Source organism: Hemiscyllium ocellatum, chromosome 6 (assembly GCF_020745735.1).
Source record: "Hemiscyllium ocellatum isolate sHemOce1 chromosome 6, sHemOce1.pat.X.cur, whole genome shotgun sequence".
Lineage (NCBI taxonomy): Eukaryota > Metazoa > Chordata > Chondrichthyes > Orectolobiformes > Hemiscylliidae > Hemiscyllium > Hemiscyllium ocellatum.
The window spans coordinates 108,212,740-108,240,117 of record NC_083406.1 but is presented as its reverse complement, the minus strand read 5'-3'; the positions used below and the strand labels follow the sequence as shown (position 1 = coordinate 108,240,117).

The window sequence follows — 27,378 nt, the reverse complement described above, 5'->3', positions numbered from 1 at the left end:
GGGAGTCCAGAACTAGAGGGCATAGGTTTAGGGTGAGAGGGTAAAGATATAAAAGAGACCTAAGGGGCAACCTTTTCACGCAGAGGGTGGTACGTGTATGGAATGAGCTGCCAGAGGATGTGGTGCAAGCTGATACAATTGCAACATTTAAGAGGCATTTGGATGGGGATATGAATAGGAAGGGTTTGGAGGGATATGGGCCGGGTGCTGGCAGGTGGGACTAGATTGGTTTGGGATATCTGGTCGGCATGGACGGGTTGGACTGAAGAGTCTGTTTCCGTGCTGTACATTTCTATGACTCATTATTTATTGTCCATTCAGATAGGAGCAACCATATTGTTTTGAATCTGGAGTCCTATGTTGGTAAGGCTAGGTAAGATAATTTCCTTCACTTAAAAGACATTAGTGAACTAGATTTTTATTTTATGACCATTGACAATGGTTGTATATATGCTATTCAGCTAGCTTTTTATTCCAGTATCACCTGAAGTTAAATTCAAATTTCACTGTCTGTCTTGGTGGGATTTGAATCTATGTCCCCCAAAGCATTAAAGTAGTGTTCTGGTTTAGCCATAACCACTACACCACCACTTCCATGAATGATACCCAGAAAGAATTTAGGGAGGGTCTCTGCCTGACAAACCTTGACCTTTTTGAAGAAGTGAGGGGTCTTTGGGAAGTGATGTTCCATTCAATTGATTCCTGTTTTCGAACTTCCTATATGTTTATTTTCAGAAAGAAAGCAACTGTTTGAGGAGTAGTGGCACATTTGGGAAATGTACTAACAAGGGTCAGACTGGGTTCTATGTGCCTCAAAATATTTTTGAATGGCCATTAGTATTGAATTGAGGTAAGTAGGCAAAGTGCCATATTGAAGCAGATGTGTCAGTGAAAGTAGATCTAACACTTGACTGCTCTGCTTAAAAGCAGCAAATGACCAGCCAAGGAGAATTATGTTCTCTATTACCAAGTCCGTTTATTTATCTGTGAAGGCATGCAGGGCAATTTGCAGATTTTTGAAGATGCAAATTTTTTTTTCAAGAATTTCCAGGCTGCCTGGGAGCATGTTTTTCTTTAGAATAGTCTTTTTCATGTAAAAGTAAGCAATTTAAATACTTTGCTGCTTAGATGGTTAATGTTATTGAGGAATATAAAATGCTTTTTCGATTTTCAACATTAGTACCCAAAAAATCTCATCTGGTTGGCTTCACCGAGGCACTTGAACAGCTTCCATGGATTGACCCTCAACTCATTATTGTTTAATGGAGGCAGTTGTTCCTTAACCTACCAGTTTGTATTAGATTTCTTCTTTCTCTTTTCTTCCACAATTCAATTTGGCATAATTTCCCATCTAATGTTTAAGCTATGTAACTTTTTCTTCTTTGCTGCTCTTTAGCATGCTGCTACAGTTTCTCTATGTTCTGCTTCACTTCAATCCTCCATCCTCCACAATGTCTTTTTCTCTTCTTTGTTCCAGATTGAAATACACATTCCCTGTAATTGTCAATCGTCGTCTTCTACTCTTTTTCTTTTAATTGGTCCTGACCTTTTACCTTATCAGTGAGTAAAAAATGAGGTCTGCAGATGCTGGAGATCACAGCTGCAAATGTGTTGCTGGTCAAAGCACAGCAGGCCAGGCAGCATCTCAGGAATAGAGAATTCGACGTTTCGAGCATAAGCCCTTTTCCTGATGAAGGGCTTATGCTCGAAACGTCGAATTCTCTATTCCTGAGATGCTGCCTGGCCTGCTGTGCTTTGACCAGCAACACATTTGCAGCTTTTACCTTATCACTTCATCTTATACTTTCTTTCTCTTTATTTCCCTATATTTTTACCAAACCATTTACTCTCTCCTTTTTCTTCCACTAATTCTGTGTCTTTCTCGCTTTCTTCTCTTTCCTCTTAGTTTATTTTCTCATTCCATTCCTTTTAAGTTTTACCATGCTGAAATTCAAATGTGACTTTTATTATTCTAATATACATCTACAAGAAATATTTCAATTATGTAAAAAAACAGAAATTGACAGAGCAACTCAGCAGATGCGACAGCATCTGTGGAGTAAAAGCAACGAGTAAAAAATGAGGTCTGCAGATGCTGGAGATCACAGCTGAAAATGTGTTGCTGGTTAAAGCACAGCAGGTTAGGCAGCATCTCAGGAATAGGGAATTCGACGTTTCGAGCATAAGCCCTTCATCAGGAAGGGCTTATGCTCGAAACGTCGAATTCCCTATTCCAGTAAAAGCAACGTTAATGCTTCAAGTCCAGTGACCCTTCAGAATTGAAGGTAGCTTGGAAACGATGCTGATGAGGGAGGTGGTGGAGTGACTGAATAGGTGGAGATAGAGCCCTGAGAGAGAAGTTAGGCAGAAAAAAAGGATGGTTGAACGTAAACCAGGGAAGAAGGAAAGCAGATAATGAGGATCGTTATAAGTGAAAATGTGTCAGCTGTGCTGGAGACAGCACATATCATACAGGGCTTGGGCTGGGGGTGCGTTAACAAGCTGGAAAGTGGAGTTCAGACTCCAAAATTATTGAACTGGATATTGGATCCTGAAGGCTGCAGTGCCCCCAAGCAGGAATATGTTCTTGCGTTGAGCCTCACTGGAACGCTGCAGCAGACCTTAGACACAAATGTTAGAGAAGGAGCGCTGTGAAGTGGCAGGCAGCTGGAAGCTTGAGCTATTGTAACCTCTTCTACCTATTCCATATTTCATATATGGAAGAATGCATTTCCTGATATATGTTATATGTATCTTCAGTCTAGGAAGGAACAGGCAGGTAGGTTCCTGTGTTCTGACCTAAGAGGGAACAGGAAGGCTATTTTTGAGCATAGAGGGTTTGAATATTGATTCCCAGTTAATTGGTGGCAGTAAGTTTCATGCTGAATTGTTTCTGCTTGACCTTTTATTTACTTAGAGGAATAAGGAAACTGAGAATGTTAAATTGAAGTTGCAGGCAGATGCTGTATGCTTGTCTGATTTTTCACTTTTAATAGCTAATTTAGAAAATTATGCTTTAAATCTTTTGCAAAAAAAAATCTGTTTCCTTTTCTTTTTGAATTAATATTTCTTTTGACCCGAGTCCTTTGCATGTAGATTTGAGTCTTTAGGGCTGTTTGGTTCTCAAATATGCTTGATTTGCCTAAAATGACTGTTCATTTGTTGCAATAACGTAAATTAACATATCCATTAAACTTATCGAATTTAATCAGGGAATGTGGAAAGGTTAGTATTTTTCTGTCTTTATTGGACGTAGGTGTCTTTCCAGTTGGAACAAAATGAAACAGAATGTTGGATATATCTGAGATTCTTCTCTTGATACAGCACTGAATTGTGAAACCTTTTGTAGGGAAGGATGCATTAGAATGAACTTGTGAAAATTATGTACATTTATGTTACCTTTTACAAGACATACTCATCGCTCTTCCTTATGTAATTGTACCATAGAGCTCCATTTTGCTTTTATTCCTTGGAAATAACTGTTATTGAATTCTAATTCCAGATGTGAGTGAATTGAAAGAATGTCTGCATATACTTGTGAAGGAACAGCAGGCGATTGCTGCACAAGCTGCAACCACCACCCTCTCTGGGATAAGACTGAAGCAGCGATTGGCCGTTCTTGAAAGATACTTCATTGCACTCAGTAGAAGTGTACTCTTGGAACATACAAATGTTAAATGGAAGAGCCTTAATGTACCCATGCCTGTTGCTGACAAGAAAAGGTATATTTCAAGTTAATATTGTCCCCTTTTTTTATCAGTAAGATTGAGACAAGCTTTTCAGTTCTTTCTGCTGTCACGTTTCCCTGTACTTGCCATAGCCTTTAACTCACATTATGCTCTATTTTCTTTCTAATCTCTTTTTTTTTTGCTTTTTTGCTTTCTTTGAATTTATCTTGCCCATGAAATCCACCTCTGCTCCCTCAACTCCATTCCCTCTAACAAGCACAGAGAATGCTGGAGAAACTCAGCAGGTTTGATAGCATCTAGAGAGAGAAATAGAACAAAGGTTTTGCATCTGCTCTGTCTCTGAAAGGAGTTGGAAGATTGGTACTTTGTAGAGGAAGAGTAATAGGGCAGATGGTACAGAGGCTTAGTGCAAAAGGCAATGGGTTGTCAGTCGTGGAGGAAAAAGACAAAGATGTTTAAAAATTTGTAAATTAAGATGTAAAAGAGAATTAGTCCTTTCTACAAAGTGCATTGTAAATAAGACACAAACGTGACATGGCAGTGAGGTATAGGGAAAAGGGTGGGGGAGAGAATGTAAGGAAAACGGAGAACAGACATAATGCTGTCAATTTCTGAAGTTGTTGAACTTAATAGGAAACCTCAAGCCTCTCACGTTCTGCAGGGGGCATTGAGCTTGTGTTGTCCTTCAGTGGAACATTGCAGTGTATCCAGAGTAGAAATGTTGGCATGTGAGTAAAGTGATTTACTGAAATGGTAAGCAATTGGGAGGTCAGGGTCATTTCTATGGACAGGGCGAAGGTGTTCTGCAAAGTGGTCACCCTGTCTGCATTTTAGTCTTGCTAAGGTAAAAGAAACTGCATTGTGAGCACAAATGCAGTAGACTAGATTGAAAGAAGTACACCTGAGTTGCAGCTTCACCTGACCTTTGGATAGTGAGGAGGGAGGAGGTGAATGGGCAAGTGTTACACTTTGTGATTGCATGGACGAGTCAGGAAATGTCGGGAGTGATGGAGAAATAGACCAGGGTGTAATGAGGGAACAGTCCTTGCACAATGGTAATGGTGGAGGAGAGAGAAAACTGTGTTTGCTGGTTGTATCTTGTTGGTGATGGAGGAAGTGGCAGGGGATGATCCTTGGAGTATGGAGACTCGGGTGGCAGAGGTGTTGTGGGGGGGGGTGCGTAAAGGTAAAAACAACTAGAACCCCATTGTTCTGGGAAGGAGGCAAAAGGGCAAGGGCAAAAGTGCAGGAGATGGGTTAGCTGTGGCTGAAGGCTCTGTCAACCTCAATGTTTTGGGGGATGAGAAAGGAGGTTGTGTTAGACGCAACCCAGTGGAAGGTGGCAGCATTGAAATAGACGCTATGGAGATCCTGATTCCTTCTAAGTGATTATCTTGATTCTCTTCCTGTCATAAGTCATAGTCACACAGCGCATAAACAGACCCTTCAGTCCAACCGGTTCATGCTGAACATAATCCCAAACCAAACTAATCCCACTTGCCTGCTCCTAACCAATATCCGTCCAAACCTTTCCTATTCATATACTTATCCAGACTTAAACATTGTAATTGTGTCCACATCAGCTACTTTGCCTGGAAATTTATTCCACCGATCAACCAGCCTTCTGAGTGTAAAAAAAAATTGCCCCATATGTCTTTTTTAAAAATCTATCTCCTCTCACCTTAAAAATGTCTCCTCTAGTCTTGAAATCCCACATTCTAGGTGAGAGACAACTGCCATTAACTCTAATAACCTCTCATTATTTTCCAAACTTCTATCAGGTCACCTCCTTCACTCCAGTGAAAACAGTCCAGCCTATCCATCCTTTTGTTATAACTCTAACCTTCCATACCCGGCAACACCCTGGCAAATCTCTTCTGAACCTTAATATCCTTTCTTTAACTGGGCGACCAGAACTGGATACAGTATTCCAGAAGAGGCCTCCCTAATGCCCTGTACTACCTCAAAATGATGTCATAATCCTATACTCAAAGGACTGAGCAATGAAGGCACATGTGCCAAACACTTTTTTAACCACCTGCCTATATGTGACACAAACTTCAAGAATTATGTACCTGAACCCCGAGGTTCTATGCCATTATCCAAGGTGCTACTGTTAATTATATAAACAAGACGGAATTCCAGAAAATGAAGCCAGACGGGACCAACACCCCACAATTCTATGGACTACCAAAAATCCATAAACCAGGAGTCCCCCTCAGACCCATAGTCTTACTACCCGGAACACCAACTTACAGATTGGCCAAAGAACTACGCGCAAGACTGAAATACCTTGTAGAAGAGTCACAGCACTCCATCCCCTCAACCCAGGAATTCCTAAAAATCATCAAAAACACCAAAATAGAGGAAGATAAAACAATGATCTCATTCAATGTAACGGCACTGTTCACCTCCATCAACATCGACCTGGCAAAGGAAGCACTCGCCATACTTAGAAGAGACCATCACACACACCCCAACCACCATCAATCACATTACCAACGAAAACATCATGAAGCTAGTGGACCTGTGCCTCACCACCCACTTCACCTTCAACAACATAATCTACAAATAAACCAACGGCACACCCATGGGATCTCTGCTATCAGGACATCAGAAACCCGAACCACCTTACCATACATCAAAGAAGTATCAGAAATGACAGCCAGACTACTAAGACCCCTCGGAATCCTAGTAGCACAGAAACCCACCAACACTCTCTAACAAAAACTAACAAACTTAAAAGACACAGTACAACCCATGGACAAAACCAACTCATCTACAAAATTCCATGCAAGGACTGCCACAAACACTACGTAGGACAAACAGGAAGAAAGTTAGCCACCAGGATACACCAACACCAGCTAGCCACAAAAAGACACGACCCCCTCTCCCTCGTAGCCCTACACACGGATGAAAAAAAATCACCAATTTACTGGGACAACGCATCTATCCTGGGACAGGCTAAGCAAAGACATGCCAGAGAATTCCTAGAGGCCTAGCACTCCAACCACAATGCCATAAACAAACACATTGATCTACATACCATCTATCAACCCCACAGAAAACCAACAGGAAATGACATCACAAAACCCAGGAACCCCATCCAGGACAAACAAATAAGTAGAAAGCAGGAGACAACAGCTTCGCTTCACTTGGAGGTCGCAGCTGAAAATGTGTTGCTGGTTAAAGCACAGCAGGTTAGGCAGCATCCAAGGAACAGGAAATTCGACGTTTCGGGCATAAGCCCTTTAACCTTCCTTTCACTTGGAGGTCGCCACTGATGATGTTACCTAGCCAGGTATTAAACCTACAGCTCAGCGAGCAAACCTACACCCTAAACCTCAACCTGAGCTACAAACCTGGCATAAGCATTTACCCTTATTTGTTGTACCAAATGCAATACCTTGCATTTATCCAGATTGAGCTCTATTTGCCATTTTTCAGCCCATTGATCCATTTGGTGAAGATTCCTTTGTCATCTTAGAAAACCTTTTTCACTGTCAACCATGCCACCAACTTTGGTCGTGGTTGACAAATAATTCTCTCTTCCCGAGTATTTCCTTCTCCCTTTCAAAAGTCATCACCTTTGTCCTGTTGGCTCTCAAGTCCTTTCAAACTATTTGCACCATCTCCAACCTTTTTTCTCTTGAGAACTCTAATGTACTGACTCATATGTGGAGAAAATGAGGACTGCAGATGCTGGAGATCAGAAAGTGTGGCACTGGAAAAGCACAGCAGGTCAGGCAGCATCCGAGGAGCAGGAGAGTTAACGTTTTGGGCACAAGCTTCTCATCAGGAATTTCAATGCATTTGTGGATTTTTCCAGTCTGGTTTCTCAGCCCTGACTGAGCACTGAAACATTTCTAATTCAAGTCACAAATGACATACTCTGTCTGTGACCATGGTATATTACTGCTGTTTGGACTATCTTAGTCATTGATGTGGTTGACCCCAGGGTACATTATGAAGGATGTTTTCTCTGGCTGTGGGATGTAGAACCAAGCACAGGATCTAGGAAGAAAAGGCAGGCCATTTAGGACTGAATTGGAGAGGAATATCTTTATTCAGAGGGTGGTGAATCTTTGGAATTCTCGGCCTGAGAGAAATCCGGAAGCTCACTTACGAAGCAAATTCAAGATAGAGATGAATAGATTTTTGATTACTGATGATCGAGAGGTATGGGGATAGTACAGGACTATTGTATCACAGCAGATGATCGGCCATGATCTAGATTAACTGAACATGCCTGAGGGGCTTAATGGCTTATTCCTGCTCCTATGTTCCTATTGTGATTCTCAGTAATTTTTCTCTTTGGGGCTGCCCTTCATGGCTCCATCTGAATATCGCCAAATCTTGTTGGCTCTTTTTCCTGATTTGCACAATTATCTTCTGGAGTGTCCTAAGGATCTATTCCTTGCCCTCATTCCTGTTGCCTATCTGCCTACCGACTCTTGATGGCATAATCAGCAAATAGGGGGTCACCTCTCAAATGTTGACAGTGTCTAACTCCACCAATTCACCATCTCTATTGTGATCTTGTCACTCTCTGTTGGTTAATCAGTCCTGGACAAGCCAGAGTTTGCTCCAGTTAAACACTGGGAAGAGTTAAATTGCCACAATCGCTTGTCAGCAATTCTACACCTTGTCCTGTCCATTGCACTACTTTGACTATTCATTAGAGGATTTGGAATATTTTTGTATTATTAAGGTAGCTAATAAGTTAATTTTCTCTATTTTTAAGATCAAAATATCTTAATTTTAGGTTGATTATATTTACACATAAAATGGATCAGTCACACATTTGAGGTGAGGTTGCTTCTCACCATTCTCGATTGACCTTTGATCTTGTGTTTAAACTGTGGCCAAAATCAGTTCATGCTTATAATGGACATATGGCGTCTAACTTTGGTTATTAACTTCAATTTCCACTGACTTTGTTGCCGACTCTTTATTGCCTATTTTATGCTACTGCACAAAATAAAGTTCGACTAGATTATCTTTCTGACCTTGTTAACTTTGTGAATGGTTGTGAACGCCCATAAAGCACAGCAGGTCAGGCAGCATCCAAGGAACAGGAAATTCGACGTTTCGGGCCAGAGCCCTTCATCAGGAATGAGGTTGATTCCTCATTCCTGATGAAGGGCTCTGGCCCGAAACGTCGAATTTCCTGTTCCTTGGATGCTGCCTGACCTGCTGTGCTTTATGGGCGGCACGATGGCACAGTGGTTAGCACTGCTGTCTCACAGCGCCTGAGACCCGGGTTCAATTCCCGACTCAGGCGACTGACTGTGCGGAGTTTGCACGTTCTCCCCGTGTCTGGGTGGGTTTCCTCCGGGTGCTCCGGTTTCCTCCCACAGTCCAAAGATATGCGGGTCAGGTGAATTGGCCATGCTAAATTGCCCGTAGTGTTAGGTAAGAGGTAAATGTAGGGGTATGGGTGGGTTGTGCTTCGGCGGGTCGGTGTGGACTTGTTGGGCCGAAGGGCCTGTTCCCACACTGTAAGTAATCTAATCTAATCTTAACCAGCAACACATGTTCAGCTCTTGCTGATATTCTAAGCAGGTTTACTCGTGAAGAATGGCGGTTGGAGTAGTATTTTAGAGGCTATTTGGGGCACCTTTGGCATTTGTATGAGTTATTTCCCCATTGAGATCCACTGCATTTAGGAAGTAACAGAAGAAGAAATGCTTATTTTGCTTGCATATTCGCTCATTAAAAAGTTTGCATGCATGTCATTTTAACATCTTAAAAATTTCAGTTCTAGGCCAGTTGGGAAAGGCGTTGAAGGACTTGCCAGGGTTGGATCCAGAGCAGCACTTTCTTTTGCCTTTGCATTCCTTCGCAGAGCTTGGAGGTCAGGTAAGAGGGAATGCTGCATGATGGTGCACAACTTACTTTTTGGACTAAATACAGATTTCACTTTTTTTTTTGAAAGCTTTCCAGGCACATTTTGTTTATTTTTATTTTTAAGGTGAAGATGCAGACCTGTGCAGTGAGTTACTACAAGAATCTTTGGATGCACTTCGTTCTCTCCCAGAAGCATCCTTGTTTGATGAAGGCACAGTATCCAGTGTGTGGCTAGAAGTAGTGGAGAGAGCAACAAAATTTCTCAGGTCTGTTGTTACAGGGTAAGTTGGTGTTATGGACAAGCTTAAATTTGATATTTTAACGAGAAAGGAAATTTACTGGCTTCATATAATTTGCTTAAAATTTTGTTGTGCAGTGATCTTCATGGAGCACCAAGCTCTAAGGGATCAGGGAACATTCCACTTCAAGACCAGCATTTGGCTCTTGCAATACTTCTAGAATTGGCAGTACAAAGGGGAACACTGAGGTAAGGAATGCAAACTAGTGTATTATCATGTGTTAAACTAAATTGTTGTATTTTTAAGTAATTACTAATCAAACTGCCTCAGTAATGAAATAGGGAAGAATGGTGTCAGGTTGATTTGAGGCATTTGTAGCACTGGCATCTACCTGGCATTGTAGGAAATTGCCCAGGTATTTCATGACAACAAAAAAGAACAAATCTTCGACAGTTATTAAGAGGCATTACTCAACGTTAATTTTCTCACTGCTCAATTTGAGTTCCACCAGGCCCCTTCAGCTCCTGACCTTGATCCAAAATGAGTAAAAGTGTTGAATTCCATTGGGATCATTATTCTCGACATCAAAGTGGCATTTTACTGGGTGTGACATCAAAGAAAAGTTGTAAAACTGGAATAAATGGGAATCGAAGCGAAATCTTCCAGTTGTTTGGAGTCATACCTAGTGCTAAGGAAAATTTGATGTGATACCCATGACGATAAAGTAAACTGTATGCCTAGAAGGGTTTGAAATTGAAGAAAAATTGTTGGATAGATCATTGAAGGTGGCAGGACGGATGGAAAGAGGAGCTAATAAAGCTTAAATGACATTGACTATTTTAATAGGGACATAGATGAGAAAGGAGGTTTCACTGAATCTATACACAATATTTGTTAAATGTCAGCTGGAGTATTGTGTGCAGTTCCTGGTGCTTTGCTGTAGGAACATTGTGAACGCTAAGAGGAAATCTGCTGGGTTTACAAAAGCATAAGAGGTCTCCCTGGAGTAGATTGGGGGAAACTGGTCTCGCTTATAAAAGGATCAAGTATGAGAGGACACAGATTTTAAGTGATTTTTAAATGTAGCCTGGGACCCTGGTTAGTTTATTGAATGCTTTTTTTTCTTTCACTAAATATTGGTCACCCCTTCAAATTGGTGCTTTGTATCAATTTTTTGCCTTGCACCTTGCCTTGAGTTTTACTTTAAATATATTACTTAATTTAATATGCCCATTGCTGTTATAATTTGTAGGAATGGTTGTCAGCTGAGAATAGGATTGGGTTTAGCTGTGATTTCTATGCTTGAATGACCTATTGACCCTGAATATCTAGTCTTGTATTTGAGTAGCCACTTGAATTTGCAGGAAATAAGTTTGTATCATTCACCAACACTGCTGTGTCAGGATGTGTGAATCTTTTGTGGGACCAAAGAATTTATCAAAACAACATATTGTCATGAAAGTTAGGCAGTAAATATATGTTAAAGTTAAATGGTGTCGACCAGTGGGAATATACAATGTTTTTACATTCATGCATAGAAAGCATGGATGACTGAAAAATATGAGGCACGATGCCTGCACAAATATTTTATCCGTTTTTCAAAAATCTTAGCAAAATATACGAGAACCTAGTTTTGAATGCCTCATTTATTGAATATTCATTTTTCTTAATAGCCAAATGCTGTCCGCTGTTTTGCTACTACTGCAGCTTTGGGAAAATGGAACCAGGGAAACTGACAATGAAAGATCCTCACAAGGTACTAGCGCACCACTTTTACCTCTTCTGCAGAGATTCCAGAGTATACAGTGTGGAAAAGATTCGCCAACTGCAGATGAAGAGGTATGAGTGGACTTGAGAGAAAACTTTCATGTCAATTAAAAACAAAGTACTACATACATTTGTCTTGCATTGCTGGTATGAAATGTAAGGAGTCTTGTGTGCATTTTTGGAAGAAGGTTGCTGCACACGAGGATATAGAGCGTGTTTGTTCCCTTCCTCCCTACCTCTGTTCACTGGCTGAACATAATTGACTGTAGCTGTTCAGAGCAACATAACATCTCAATAACGTGGAATACATCCTTTTGATTTTACACAGTGTAACAAGTTTGAAGTCTGAAGTTTTAAGCATGGGTAGTAGACCGTAGAACCAAAAAAGGTGTATTTGCAGAGCTCCTGCATGATTATGGATAAGCAAAATGAATGTTTGCAAACTTCGTTCCCATAAATTTTGTTTAGACATTGAATAGAAAAAGGACGATCAAGAGCATGGGTATACAGCAACACCTCTTTGGCACCAATACTTGCAAGCACTTGCCTGGGGACGTGGCAGTGTAGTAATAATGTCACTGGATGAATAATCCAGAACCTGTAGGCATGGGTTCGAATCATGACAGCTCGTGGTTAAATTTGATTTCAATAGAAATCTGGAATGGAAAAAATAAATGACAACTATGGGTAATAAGTGCTGGCCTAGCCATCAACACCCACGTCCTGTGAAGTAAATTAAAACGAAGACAAATTTGGGAATGATGAATTTATGATCCATATTCATCTAATGCTGTTTGTGAGAAACACTAGTTCTATTTGCAGTTGTTGTTGCTTTTTCAATTGGGTTTTATGTCTAACTGGAAGGTGAGCAAGTCATAAATTTCAGTCTTAGATTTGAAAGTGCTGCTGTAGATTTTATTGTTTTGTTCAGTAGTAAATTGTATTAGTAGGTGAAAGATGCAGATATTACATGCCCCTGTAGTTGACTATCCGATCTTTCTCTTTTTGGCAAATATCCTCTCCTGTATCATTTTGCTGTTTAACACTTGACTGAAAATTAAGTAAACTCAGCAATATGAATCAACTGAAATGAGTAATCCTGAGACTTGGACTTTTAACAATTGTGTGATGAAATGGTGCTAATAATTCTGGACTCTTGAGTAACTTCACAAAACATTACCGGACTTGATTGCGATTAGTGTACTGTCAGCAGATCGATCTTTGGCCTGTTTCTACGCTGTAGAAAGACTGTTGCTCTGAGCTTTTTAAAAATTTTCTGATTTATCATTATGATTTTGTACTTTTGAAGTCTGTTATGCTGGCCTTTTTATTTCTTTATTTTTCTTTTTTTCCTTAAAAATTTGTACTCAAAGAATCTGTACCTAGGTACCTTTGTACTTAGATGGTGCTGTAAGTGGTGACTTCTAAACCTTTGCTGTACTCATTTGACAATAAGCTGATTCAATTCAATTCAATGCTGTCAGACGTGCTGAATTTCTCACGCAATTTCTTTTTCCATTTGTTATTCTTTGTTATTTTCTTGGTTTCCCATGCCAATGAAGAACATTTATCATTATTTTCCACCAAAGACATGATAAACCATGTTTGCTCCAATATCCACGCAGAAGGTTTGCACTAAAAAGGACTGGCTTTATATCTTTTAGATTATTTAAGGCTGCAAAGTAGAGTATGCATTTTTCTGAACTTGATTTCCTGTTTGTTCTCAAGACTCCCTCATCAGTAGCCTCTTTCATCATCATACTTGGCATAAATATCATAATCTGGATTAGTGGTGCTGGAAGAGCATAGCAGTTCAGGCAGCATCTGAGGAGCCGTAAAATCGACATTTCGGGCAAAAGCCCTTCATCAGGAATAAAGGCAGAGAGCCTGGATGAAGGGCTTTTGCCCGAAACGTCGATTTTACTGCTCCTCGGATGCTGCCTGAACTGCTGTGCTCTTCCAGCACCACTAATCCAAAATCTGGTTTCCAGCATTTGCAGTCATTACTTTTATCTATAAATCATCATAAGCATTGTATCTGCCTGAGTGCATGACCAGTTTAACTGTCCAGTAAAATTTGTTAGCTGATTTGGTTTTTCATGAGTGCAAAATCATTTTTCTTTGAGGATTGGCTCAATTTGACAAGTAGTAGTTAATACTTCAAGTAAGATTGTTAATCCGAAGTTACCCCTGACTTATTCTCTTAATATCTAAATTTTTGTATTTAAAGCTGATCTCCAATCTTAAATTCCTTTTTTTTATTTATTTATGCTCAAAATCCATTGAGTCTCCTCACAGCAAGCTTTTGATGCATTTCATAAATATGACTGCTCGGTTTTCTTTGTTGTCAAACATTGCTGAATTGGCAGAGTGGAAGCGACCTATTTCCTGCAAGATGGACCTCACTGAGAAAATGAACCCTCTCGACGTGGTTGAACCCAGAAATACACTTGTTTAACTTCCATGCCTTCCCTTCTATATCACCTTCTGTAGGTAGTTTCAAAGTACTTCCCTTTGGAACTTCTCACCCAGCTAAAACGCAACTTTAATATTGATTGAGTGACCTCACATGAAGGTGTTCTTTACGATGGTAATAACATCTTCAAGATTACTTTACCTACAGTAGGGGAATCCACCTCTAATATCTTGATCACTAAATTTTTCCATAAAACCTCAAGATACTGTGTCAGTTTAATTGCATTGATTTCATGAAGTACTTGTAAACTTTGTCTAATTTTGGGTTTGTACTCTTCAAAAGTTTAAATTAACTTGTGAATTACAGTAATGTATCTGCTGTTGAAAAAACATGAATTAAATGATATTTTGTTTTATTGCAGATATTGGGAAATCCTTTGAGCCCAAATGAATGTTTCTTGAGATATCTTACTTTACCCCAAGATAATGATTTGGCTATAGACCTACGGCAGACGGCAGTTGTGATTATGGCTCACTTAGACCGTTTGTCAACTCCCTGCATGCCACCACAATGTAGCTCTCCTCCATCTCAAAAGGTAAAAATGTGCAAATTACTTTGAAGTCTCAACATGAGCATAGAAACATCCACTTCAAATGATTTGTCATGCATTTTGCAATCTGATTCATAATTCAAATTTGGTTGCCAGACACTTTGAAGATGTAATACGGTGGGCACTTTTTGCTATTTTTGAGTCCAGTTCTATACTCGCTGTCTGTCCTTTTGAGGCTCCTAGATTGGATGATGTGTAACATGGGAATCTCTATCTCTAAGATATCTATGCTCTCCAATTGAAACTAAAAGTTGCTTAGTGCAACTAAGAGACGACTCTCCTCAGTCTGAGTTGCAATACTTTCCAGTTTGGCTTTAGATGTTCTCTTGGGCATGATTAACACTGATAAACCCAATGATTTCTTGCTGTCTTTGAAAAGTGTGTGTGGGTGCAGTACTAATGGTAGAGGGATCCACTGAATGTGGAGGTCTTGCTGGATTTATCAGCAACATTTCTTATTGTTTATTTTGCACCTGGAAAAGCATAAGTGAAATGATTGTAGTTCACACATTAATACAAACCAAGTTGAAGTTGAATTTTGGTGAGTTTGCTACAAATTGAACTTGCACCATGTAGCTCTGGTTGGACAATCCCTGATGGTTGCAGCAAAAGTTTGCCCACCTTGTCAAAAATAATGTCGCACTCCCATTTCTAATAGTTTTATGACTAATAAAGACAGCTGTCTATAGAAAATGTAAAGAGCAATATTTTTATATATCCTGCTGAGATTTCCTGAAAGTTCATCTTTAATCGCTGGAGATCCTGGAAAGTTGGCAATCTTAAAAGTGTAAGTGTACACTCCTGGTCTCAGGACCAACATTCAGACCTGTCTGATTTTGTAGCTCCCATTACAATGGATAGAGCAGCTCCAGGATACAACCAGTTCCTCATGCTGAAGAGGTTCAACTTCCCTAAGATATTTTTATGTAGCTGAACTCAAAATGCTGTAAATATTCAGTTGATGAGTGAGAATCTGCGTTCAGAAAAGATGGGTTGAAATTTCTGGTCGGGCTTCTTTCCTTCAGCATTTGTAGATTTTTTGCATGAAATTATAGTTTCAGTATTCATATAACTAAACATGGATGTTTTGGGTTTGCATGGATTAAGCAGCCTTCTTACGTTTTCTGTTTTCCTTGCGCACAAGAGGGGGAAAGCACAGCATACAAGGCATGTGCAACTACCACCCCTATCCCACTCAAGGGAAAAAAAGAAATTTTAACTCAATCTCTAAACCTGTTCAATGACCCAAAACCTCCACTTTTACCAAAATGTTTCGGAAACTTTTTAAGTAATCCTATCAGACATTATTTCCTCTTTTAACTTCAAAATGTGTGCACAAGTATGTATTCTGACATTGCCTGGAACATTGATTTACACTGAGAATTCTTGTTTTCTTTTGAATTTTGTGGTAGGGATCTTTGCAAGAAGTCCTTGGCTGGGGGCTGCTTGGATGGAGAAGCCAAACTACGGTGATTTGTCCAATTCAATGTGAAGGCATTGCCAATCTTGGAGTGATGCAGATTGCCTGTGCCGAGAAATGTTTCATCATTCTATCAAGGAATGGAAGGGTTTACATGCAAGCTTACAGTAGTGATACACTGGTAAGTTTATAGTGCTTCTTTTACCTTTCTGTTGTGTACTGATTTTTGATAGTTGGATTAGGTTTGCTTCAGTCACTAAAAAAAATTAGAATCATTGTGGCTGTTTTCATCAATCTTGTGAATTAACCAGGCAAAATTTAAAGAGACAACTTGCATTTATACAGCACCTTTTCATGATGTCAAAACTAATGAATTAGTTTGTTCTGATCTGCAGATAAATGTAATACAAAATCCTACACAACAAATGAGAGAAATGACCAGTTAACTGCTCTTGTTTGTAAAAAAAGTCCTAATCTAAAATATATAGACATATATGGCAAATGTTTGGTCTAGTTGGCTCATTTGGGCATTTACCTGAGCCTCCACTCCCTTGGACTATCATTTTGTGAGAGAAAGTGAATTGTTGTTCTTCCTCTTGACAGTCTCATCCTCTCTAACTCTGCCCAGGGGATACTTAACGTACTTTTAAATTTAAAACATTTAAAATTGCTAACTTCCTTTGGAGCTTGCAAGGAGGTGCTCTCTGCAACCAAATCAGCAGGCAGTTCAGTTGGATGTAAGAAGAAACAGTTCCTGAAACATTGAACAAAAGTACTTGAGTCAAACTAACCTTAACAACAACATTTGCAAGAGTGATGTGACCACTTGACATATTGTCAGAAAGGTTATCATCTGACCTCCAGTAATATGCGCAACCAGAATTAGCAACCTCGCAAGAAGTTGTGAGTTGTGAGTTCATGGAATGCCCTGCCCGTATCAGTGGTGAACTCTCCTTCTTTATGGTCATTTAAGCGGGCATTGGATAGGCATTTGGAAGTTATTGGGCTAGTATAAGTTAGGTAGGATTCGGTCGGCGCAACATCGAGGGCCGAAGGGCCTGTACTGCGCTGTATCCTTCTATGTTCTATGTTCTATGTTCTAAGTTCCAGACCCATATTTACATCGGTTCATGAAGTGATATTTTAGTTATATGAATGCTGAAGCTTGGATCTTTTGGGTTTGCATAGATTAAGCAGCCTTTTTGCATTTTCTGCTTTCCACGCGCACAACAAAAGGATGAAAGCACAGCATGCAAAGCATGTGCAACCACACCCCCCTGCCCAAAACAAAAATTTTACTCAAAATCTCTAAACCTATTCAATGACTCAAAACCTCCACCATTCTGTGAAGCGGAAATTCAAAGATGAATGATCCTTTAAGAAAATAGCTTCTCCTTAATCACAGTCTTGATTGGGTTATGCTTTATTTTTAACTGTCCCATGGTTTCAGATTTCCTCACTAGTGGCACTATTCTCTGACAATGTGCATGTACCCTGTCAAGTTTATCCAGGATCTTCCTACTTTTAAAGAAGATTATTTCTCATTGTTCTAAGCTTCCATAAGTATAGCCTAACTTGCTCAAACTCTCCTCAGAAGATAGCCATTCATTACAGGAATCGATCTAGTGAACTTGCTCTAAACTGTTTCAGATACAAGTATATCCTTCCTTTAATAAGGACACCAGAACTGTTCAATATTCTTGGTGCAGTTCAATAATGCTTGATATCATTGTAGTAAGGCATTAAGTATTTCATCCCCATTATGATAAAGGCCAGCATTCAAGTTGCTTTGCTATGCCTACATGCTAACATGTTGTAATTTGTCTACAAGGACACTTGAGAACTCTAACATATTATCGCATATGTAACTGTCTCTTTATATAATCTGATTTTTCTATCCTTCCCACCTAAGTGTACAGTGTTACATTTTCCTGCGTTATAGTGCATCTGCCAGGTTTTAGACCACTGATTTATCTCTCGCTTTGCAAACATCCTTTATTCTCCTCACAACAAATAGGTTTGTCCTCCCTATCTTTGTATCACTAACAAATTTAGTGACAGTGCATTGGTTCATGGATTTGTATCATTAATGTAAATCTTAAATAGTTGAAGCTCCAAGACTGGACCAAGTGGTACCATACTGCTTATAGCTTGCCACACTGCTTATAGCTTGCCAACCTGATGATGATCCAGACTCTGTTCCTGTTAGTTAGCTACGTCTGTGTTTATATCATTCCTGATGCTACAATCTCTAATCCTGTGCAGTAACTTTTACATGTGACACAATATCAAATGCCTCTTAGAAATGCAGCTACTCTAGATCTGGTGTTTCCTTTTATACATCTTGCTTATTACGTCCTTAAAGGCTTCCATAATACATTTGTCAAACATGATTGCCCCTTCACAAAACTATGTTGACTCTGCCTAATTTCATTATGGATTTTGAAATATCCCACAACTGGCATCTTGATAATAGGTTGGAGTAAGTACTTTGGGAGAGTATGTTTCACTGGCTGGATCCGCATTTATTGCCCATTCCAAATTGCTCTGGAGAAGATGTTGTTGAACTGCCTTCTTGAACTGCTACAATCATGGAGATACCCATCATGCTACTGGGGAGAGTTTATGATGATTTTGATCGAAGAGCAATGAATGAATGATCATATATTTTCAAGTCAGAATAGTGAGTGGCTTGGAGAGTTATCGCAGGGGAGATGTTCCCATATATTTGCTGCCCTTGATCTTCTAGATGGTAGTTGTGTGTTAGGAAGGCGCTGTCTAAGGATCTTTGAATTCCTGCAGTGCACCTTGTACATGCTGCTGCTGCAATGCATTGGTAGTGGAGGGTGTGAATGTTTGTCGCTATGGTGCCAATCTAAGCAGGCTGCTTTGTCCTGGATGGTTGTCAAGCTGCTTAAGTGTTGTAGCTTTATCCATTCAGGAAAGTGGGAGCATCTCATCACGATCCTGATTTGTGTCATGTTGGAGATTCAGGCTTTGGGGAGTCAGTAAGTGAGTTATTCTCTGCAGGATTCCTAGTCTCTGACTTACTGTTGTGACCATAGTATAGGTATAACTAGTCCAGTTGAATTTCTGATCAATAGGACCCTCCTGGTGGTTAGCGTGTGCTTCAGCAATGCTAATGTCATTGACTTTCAAGGGACAGCGGTTAAGTTCTGTTGGAGCTGGTCATTGCCTGGCAGTTATATGTCATGAATATTTCTTGCTATTTGTCAGCCCAAGCGCTGGTTATTATTCAGGTCTTGATGTATTTGGACATGCATCCCTTCAGTATCTGTGGAGTCACCGATTTCTGCTGGACATTTTGCAATTATTGGCGAATATCCCCACTTCTATGATGAAGGGAAGGTTGTTGATGAAACAGCTGAAGCTGTTTGGACCAAGGATATTACCCTGAGCAACTCTTGCAGAGATGTCCTGGAACCAAAACGATTGACCTCTAACAACTACAACTATATTCCTTTGTGCTAGGTGTGACTTCAATCAGTGGCGAGTTTTCCTCTGAATCTCATTGACACTAGTTTTGTTAGGCCTCTTAATGCCATATTTGGTTGAATGTAGCTTTGATGTCAAGGGCAATTACTGCCTCCTCACTATTGGAATTCACTACTTGTTCATATTTAAATTAAGCTGAAAATGTGTTGCTGGAAAAGCGCAACAGGTCAGGCAGCATCCAAGGAGCAGGAGAATCGACGTTTCGGGCATGAGCCCTTCTTCAGAAGAAGGGCTCATGCCCAAAACATCGATTCTCCTGCTCCTTGGATGCTGCCTGATCTGCTGCACTTTTCCAGCAACACATTTTCAGCTTTGATCTCCAGCATCTGCAGTCCTCACTTTCTCCTCACATATTTAAATTAAGGCCATAGGTCAGGAGCTGAGTGGCCCTGGTAGAACATGAACTGAGCGACAGTGGGCAGATTGCTGCTAAGCAAGTGCCATTTGATAGCACTGTCGATGACATCTTCCACCATTTTACTGATGCTCAAGAACAGATTGGTGCAGTATTGGCTGGGTTGGATCTCACGTTTTGTGTACAGGACATACCTGGACAATTTTCTATTTTGCCAATCACACACCGGTTCTGTAGCTATACTGGAACAGCTTGGTTATATCGTAGCAACTTCTGGAGCACCAGTCCTTAGTACAATTGCAAAAATGCTATCAGAGGCTAAAGCCTTTGCAATATCCAGTACCTGTAGCTGCTTCTTGACATCGCTGGAATGTATCAAATTAGCTAAAGACTGGCATTGGTGATACTGGGTATGTTGGGAAGATGTCGAGATGGATCATCCACTCATTACTTCTGGTTGAGGTTTGTTGCAAATATCTCAGTCTTATCTTTTGCACTGATGTGCTGTGTTGCTCTGATAGTGAGAATGGGGATATTTGTGGAGCCTTTTTCACAAGTGAACTTTATTTGACTGCACCTATTAATGACTGGATGTTGCAGGAGTATAGAGCAAAAGGCTGTGTAATAACCTAGCTCTGTTTATCACTTGCTGTTTATATTGTTTGGCACACAATTAGTCCTATGAGTGCTTCCTGTTGGGGATGTAGTCTGTTAGTGATACTGAGAATTGTATCAATGTCAGCTGATGCTTGAGTTGTCTGTGAGGCAGCTCACCCAGTTTTGGCAGTTTTCTGCAATTCTTGGTGTTTTTTCACTGTTTTCTGCTGTGAAGACAGACAGAGGATATTTGTCAGTCTCAACTTTTTCATTGTATCTCATTCGTAACTTTCCAGTCTCAGCTTTTGAAACGACTAACAATTAATTTCGCTATTTTTTTCCTTTCTGATATAATTGTAAAAGTGTTGTTATCTGTTCTTATATTTCTTGGTAGTTTTATCATACTTCAATTTCTCCTTTCCCTTTGGTGTATTAAATTTTACCAATGGCCTTGGCTGTCACTATTCTTTGCAATAACCTGTGTTTTTTTTAATTCTGTGCTAACCTCAACTTCCTTAATTGGCCATGGATGGTGCATATGCATTTCGGTGCTGAGTCGCTCAGTGTTCATCCCCAAGGCACTCTGCTGCATTGATGAAATAAAGACCTGGTTCGATTCAAGCTATAGCTGCTTTATCTACACAAAGCCATACGTGAGGGAATTGGTGGTGGTGTCACTTAGAGTCATAGAGTCATAGGCTTGTACAGCATGGAATCAGACCTTTCGCTCCAAATCATTCATGACCATCAGATATTTTAAACTGATCTAGCCCCATTTGCCAGCACTTGGGTCATATCCCTTTAAACCTTTCCAATTCATGTTCTCATCGAAATGTCTTTTATTGTTGTAATTTGTACCTGTCCTCCACTTACTCTGGCAGGTCAATCTATATGCACACCACCTGTGAAAACGTTGCTGCTCAGGTCCCTTTTAAATCTTGCCCCTCTCACCTTAAACCTATGCCCCAAGTTTGCATTCCCCCACCCTGTGGAAAGGACCTTGGCTATTCACTCTATCCATGCCCTTCATGATTTTATAACCTTCTGTAAGGTCACCCCTCAGCCTCCAATACTCCAGGGGAAAAAAATGCCTCAACCTATTCAGTCTCTCCCTATAGCTCAAACCCTCCACTCCTGGAAATTTCCTTGTAAATCTTCTCTGAATCCTTTCAAGTTTAACAATATCTTTCCTGTATCAGGGAGACCAGAATTGAACATCCTCTGCTAAAAGTGGCCAAACCAATGTTCTGTACATTCACAACATGAAGTCCTATCTCCTTTACGCAATGCACTGATCAATAAAGGCAAGTGTGTCAAATGCCACCTTCACCACCCTGCCTGCCTGTGACAGTACTTGCAAGGAACTATGCACTTATGCCCCTAGGTCTCTTTGTTTGGCAACTGTACCCATGGTTCTAATGGTAACTGTATAAGTTCTGCCCTCATTTGCCTTATCAAAATGCAACTCGTCACATTTATCTAAACTGAACTCCAGCTGACAGTCCTTGGCCCATCTGAAAACCTTGGCCCTCAAAACCATGTTGACTATCCCTCCTCAGTCCTTGCCTTTTAAAATGCATGTAAATTTTGTACCTCAGAATCCCTCCAACAATTTAGACATTAGGCTCACTGGTCTACAGTTCCCTAGGTTTTCCTTAACATCTTTCTTAAGTAATGGCACTACGCTAGTCATGCTGTTGTCTCCGGCACCTCACCTGTGGCTGTTGATACAATATCTCAGCAAGGGGCCTAGCAATCTTTTCCCTTGCTTCCCACAAAGTTCTGAGATACACCTGATCTGATCCCAGGGATTTATCTACTTTTATATGTTTTGAGACCTCCAGCACCACCTCTTCTGTAATATGGGCACTTTTCAATCCATCACTATTTATGTGTCAAAGTTCCCTAGCTTCCATGTCTTTCTCCACAATAAATGCTGACTTGAAATATTTATTTAGTACCTCGCCCATCTCCAATGGTTCCCCACATAGATAGCCTCGTTGATCTTTAAGAGACCCTATTCTCTCCCTAATTACTCTTTTTGCCCTTAATATATTTATAGAATCTCTTTTGATTCTCTTTAACCCTATTTGCCAAAACTATCTTATTCACGGCCAAAATGAGAGTTTGAAATTACAGAGCCACTGAATAATTTCAAATCGATACATATAGCCCAGATCAACTGAAATATTAAAATCTTCACATAGAGTGGCAGACATACAACTAAATAGCAAATACATTGCATCATCCTCTGCCACTTGTGCCGCTTCCAAACGGAGTCCACCACCAGAGATATATTTCCCTCCCACCTCTATCAGCATTCCGGAGAGACTGTTCCCTCCGCGGACTCCCTACCAGCCCAGACTCCACTCCTGGCACCTTTCCCTGTCACCGCAGGAAGTGCAAAACCTGTGCCCACACCGCTACCTCACCTCCATCCAAGGCCCCAAAGGATCCTTCCACATTCGACAGAAATTTACCTGTACCTCTATTAATATCATCTATTGTATATGTTGCATCTGATGTGGTTCTCTCTACATTGGGGAGACAGGATGCCTTCTTGCGGATCGTCTTGGAGAACATCTCCAGGACACCCACACCCACCAACCCCACCGCACCGTGGCTGAACACTTCAATTGCCCCGCCCACTCCGCAATGAACATGCAGGTCCTGGGCCTCCTTCACTGCCAAAACCATTACCACTCGACCCTTGGAGGAAGAGCGCCTCATATTCTGCCTTGGGGACCCTGCAACCACACAGGATGTATGTGGTTTTCAACAATTTCCTCATTTTCCCCTCCCCCACTTTACCCCAGTCCCAAGCCTCCAACTCGGCACCACCCTCCTGACTGTCCATTCACCTTTCCCATCCATCCGTTCCACCCTCCTCTGACCTATCAGCTTCCTCCTCACCTTCATCTACCTATCGCTTCCTCAGCTGCCTCCCCACCCCCCTCCTGTTTATCTCTCAGCTCCCCGACCCACAAGCCTCATTCCCGATGAAGGGCCTATACTAAAAAGTATAGTATATACTAAAAAGTCGATTCTCTTGCTCCTCGGATGCTGCCTGACCGGCTGTGCTTTTCCAGCACTGCACTCCCAAATTAAATAGCAAATAATTTTCCTGAAAATATGTCAAGTTGGTTCCTACTGGCATATTAGGAATTAAAGCTTAATGCATTTAGGTCACCTATAGAAAGCAGAACGTAGACATGTCATATCATTTTCTTTTCCCTCTTTGTTGGAGGTGGTGGCAGTTGTGTAGGCACTATCGAAGTTGCAGACAGCAAATGCCCAGGGTTAACTGTAATAGAATGGTGCACACTTGCAGCAGTTTTCTCATGGAACCATGAATAGGGCAGATTTTGAGAAAGCACTCACAATCCATTTGTGAATGTTGGCAAGTTTGCAGCTGGTTTTGCTTACCGTTAATGTAATATTTTGGCTGTCATTAACAATGTAATATGAGTGCAACTTGTATATCACTCTGTGATTTCAATCTCTCTTAATGCCGACCTCAGTTAACAGATGTTAATATTCTCTCACTTTTCTTCTCCTTCTCACTTGGAATGGCTTTTATTGCCATTCTTAATAAAGCCATTTTCTTCCTAATTTGGAAGTTAAAAATCACACAACACCAGGTTATAGTCCAACAGGTTTAATTGGAAGCACTAGCTTTCGGAGCGACGCTCCTTCGTCAGGTGGTTGTGGAGGATAAGGTTGTAAGACACAGAATTTATAGCAAAAGTTTACAGTGTTATGTAACTGAAATTATACATTGAAAAATACCTTGATTGTTTGTGAAGTATCTCATCTGTTAGAATGACCATGTTAGTTTCACTTCTTTCATATGTAAATCGCAACTTTTTAAAAAAGTTACATTCTCAGATTAACTTCAGCAATTGGTGTCAGCCCAGATAAAGTGTTGAAGGTGTTCGCCCCTGTGTGCTATTGTCTGTGCCATAATGTTTAGACTGACTCTAATCTAAAAATTGAGCTAAGAGTCTTACGTGGATCCATGCAGTTTTTGAGCAAAGTACAGTGTCACTGCAAGTACAAATTCATCCCACAAACTTGTGTGTGTGCGGGTCTGTGTGTGTATAGTGCAATGCAATGGGGTCACCTGTAGTGTGACATGAACCCAAGGTCCCGGTTGAGGCCCTCCCCATGAGTACCGAACTTGACTATCAGCCTCTGCTCAGCCACTTTTCACTGCTGCCTGTCCTGAAGTTCGCCTTAGAGGATGGTCACCTTAAGGTCCGAGGTCAAATGTCCTAGACCGCTGAAGTGTTCTCCCACTGAGAGGGAACACTCCAGTCTGTTGATTGTTGTGCGGTACCCATTCATCCGTTGCCGTGGCCTCTGCTTGGTCTCGCCAATGTACCATGCCTTGGGGCATCTTTGCCTCCAGCGTATGAGATAGACAATGTTGGCTGAGTCGCATGAGTACCTGCCATGTACCACCATGTGTAATGGTGGTATCCATGGGTGTGGATCCTTGGGTTCATGTCACACTACAGGTGACCCCATTGCACCACGCATACACACACAGGTGTGCTCTCTCTGTCTCTCTCTCTCTCTGTCTCACAGACACACTCAACCCCAACCCCTGCACACGCGCATTTGTGGGGTGAATTCGTCCTTGCACAGTTACATTGTATTTTGCTCAAAAACTGCATGGATCCATGTAAGATTCTGTTAATTCATTTTTTAGATTAGAATCAGTCTGTACATTATGGCACAGACAACAGCCCAGAGGGATGCTAATATCTAATATATTGTCTGGGCTGACACCAATTGTTCAAGTTCACTTGAAAATGTAATTTTTTTGTGATTTACATATGTAAGAAGTGAAACTAACATGGTCATTCTAACAGATGAGAGATTGAACAAACAATCAAGGTTTGTTTCAATGTATAATTTCAGTTACATCACACTGTAAACTTTTGCTATAAATTCTGTGTCTTATCATCTTATACTCCTCAACGACCTGATGAAGGAGCAGCACTCAAAAAACGTTGTTTCCAATTAAGCCTGTTGGACTATAACCTGGTGTTGTGTGATTTTTAACATTTTCTTTCTGATTTTGTTTTGCAGTGGTTGTATGCTTCCATTGTAGTCTTTCTAGTGTGAGAGTCTGATTTGCTGTTGAATATTGTGTTGGTATGTTTAAGATTAGATATTTTAAGAATCCTGTTTAGAGTTGCTGATGTGGTCCTAATTTCTCATTTTTATTTTAATGAAAGGCACCTCAGTTGGTTCAGGGACTTGCCTCAAGGAACATTGTAAAAGTTGCATCGCATCCAGATGGCCAACATTTTCTAGCCTTGTCAGCAGCTGGGGAGGTGTTCTCTTGGGGATGTGGTGATGGTGGAAGACTTGGCCATGGAGATACTGTGTATGTATTGGAACTTCTCTTAAAAAAAATTGATACATTGATGATGCATAACTGAATTAGTGAAGTTAAAAGGAAATCCATAAAGACCTCAAATAGTTAAGTTTGCTGGAACTTATGAAGTCATAGAGCCATACAACATGGAACTGGACCCTTTGGTCCAACTTGTCTTTGCCAACCAAGTTTCCCTAATTAAACTAGACCCATTTGCCTGCTCATATCCCTCTAAACCTTTCCTCTTCATGTACCTTTCCAAATGTCTTTAAATGTTGTAACTGTACCTGCATCTACCACCTCCTTTGGCAGCTCATTGCACATATGAACCACTGTCTGTGTGGGGAAAGTTGCTCCTCAGGTCCCTGTTAAATCTTTCTCCTCTCGCCTTAAACATATGCCCTAATTTTGAACTCTGCTACCACCAAAGGGAAAATACCTTTGTTAGTCACCTTATCTATGCCCCTCATGATTTTATAAACCTAGATACTGTCACCTTTCAATCTCATGTGGTCTGGTGAAAAAAGACCCAACCTATCCAGCTTTTCCTTATAACTGAAACCCTCCAGTCCTGGCAACCTCCTGGTAAATCATTTCTGAGCCCTCTCCAATTTAATAATATCCTTCCTACAGCAAGGTGACCAGAACTGTATACAGTACTCGTTACTGTGAACTTTTGTGCTCATTGAAGTGCACGATGTATGTGAAAACACAATGGTGAGCAATGTTACTCTTAACCAGTTTGTGAACCTTTTGCCAACTTATGCCCACTCCAGCAGAAGTTGCAAGATGTAACATCTTTTACTCGACCCACATTCCAGATCAATCAGTCTTAGAGGAATGCGTTTTCTTAGTATGCCCAATACCATTAGCCTCTGTACTTGCTGTTTGGGATTGCCATCTTGGTGCCAGTTATTACCAAACAAGTTGTTTTTTGTCAATTTAACTTGCTGAACTGAATTTATCATGAAGGTCTCACCTTCTTGACCTCACCCCTTGCCTGGCGGTCGTGGCGATCATGTTAAACCACCACTAATTGTCACTCTAATGAGAGCAAAGTCCTACAGGTCTCTGAAATGGTGGTGATGTTACTTTTATCAGAAAGTTGACTAAGGCAGGAAAAGTTTAAAGATGTGAAAGGCGAGTATCTGTTCCACTTCTCCCCAATGTCAACTTCTTAAAACCTTAGGATTACGTGAAAGCCAAGCAAACACATTATTTGTGCGTTGCCAGCTAGGCATGTAAATTTTACATGTTTTTAATTTTTCACTAAACATGCCATTCTGCGGGAGCTCCTTTATATTGTGTACCACTCCTTGTCTTGGTGCAGAGACTGACGTTTTGTTTGTAGATTTCTATCAATGTTGCTCTGATGCTTGTCAACTTGAGTGAAGTGGGTGGACTGTCTTCTCCACTTTGATCTAATACCATCCTCTGGTAACTCTACCTACCCGTGTATGTCAGAATTAAATGTTACATGCTGGATATTCTGCATAATTCCATGTATTCTTAAAAGTTGTTCAATATCCG

General features: G+C 40.6%; 1 protein-coding gene across 5 annotated transcripts in view; it reads left to right on the top strand.

The window, feature by feature from the left end:
- The window catches only part of herc2 (HECT and RLD domain containing E3 ubiquitin protein ligase 2), a 238,785-nt gene that overhangs the window by 39,083 nt on the left and 172,324 nt on the right, over window positions 1-27,378 (top strand). For 3 of the 5 annotated variants that reach the window (XM_060826246.1, XM_060826245.1, XM_060826243.1), the window contains exons 4-11: window positions 3,503-3,722; window positions 9,451-9,551; window positions 9,664-9,820; window positions 9,916-10,026; window positions 11,452-11,617; window positions 14,383-14,556; window positions 15,984-16,172; window positions 25,706-25,857. In XM_060826246.1, coding sequence (XP_060682229.1) covers window positions 3,503-3,722; window positions 9,451-9,551; window positions 9,664-9,820; window positions 9,916-10,026; window positions 11,452-11,617; window positions 14,383-14,556; window positions 15,984-16,172; window positions 25,706-25,857 — 1,270 coding nt within the window. The remainder of the gene's footprint in view (window positions 1-3,502; window positions 3,723-9,450; window positions 9,552-9,663; window positions 9,821-9,915; window positions 10,027-11,451; window positions 11,618-14,382; window positions 14,557-15,983; window positions 16,173-25,705; window positions 25,858-27,378) is intronic. The other 2 variants (XM_060826247.1, XM_060826244.1) reach the window with 1 other exon arrangement.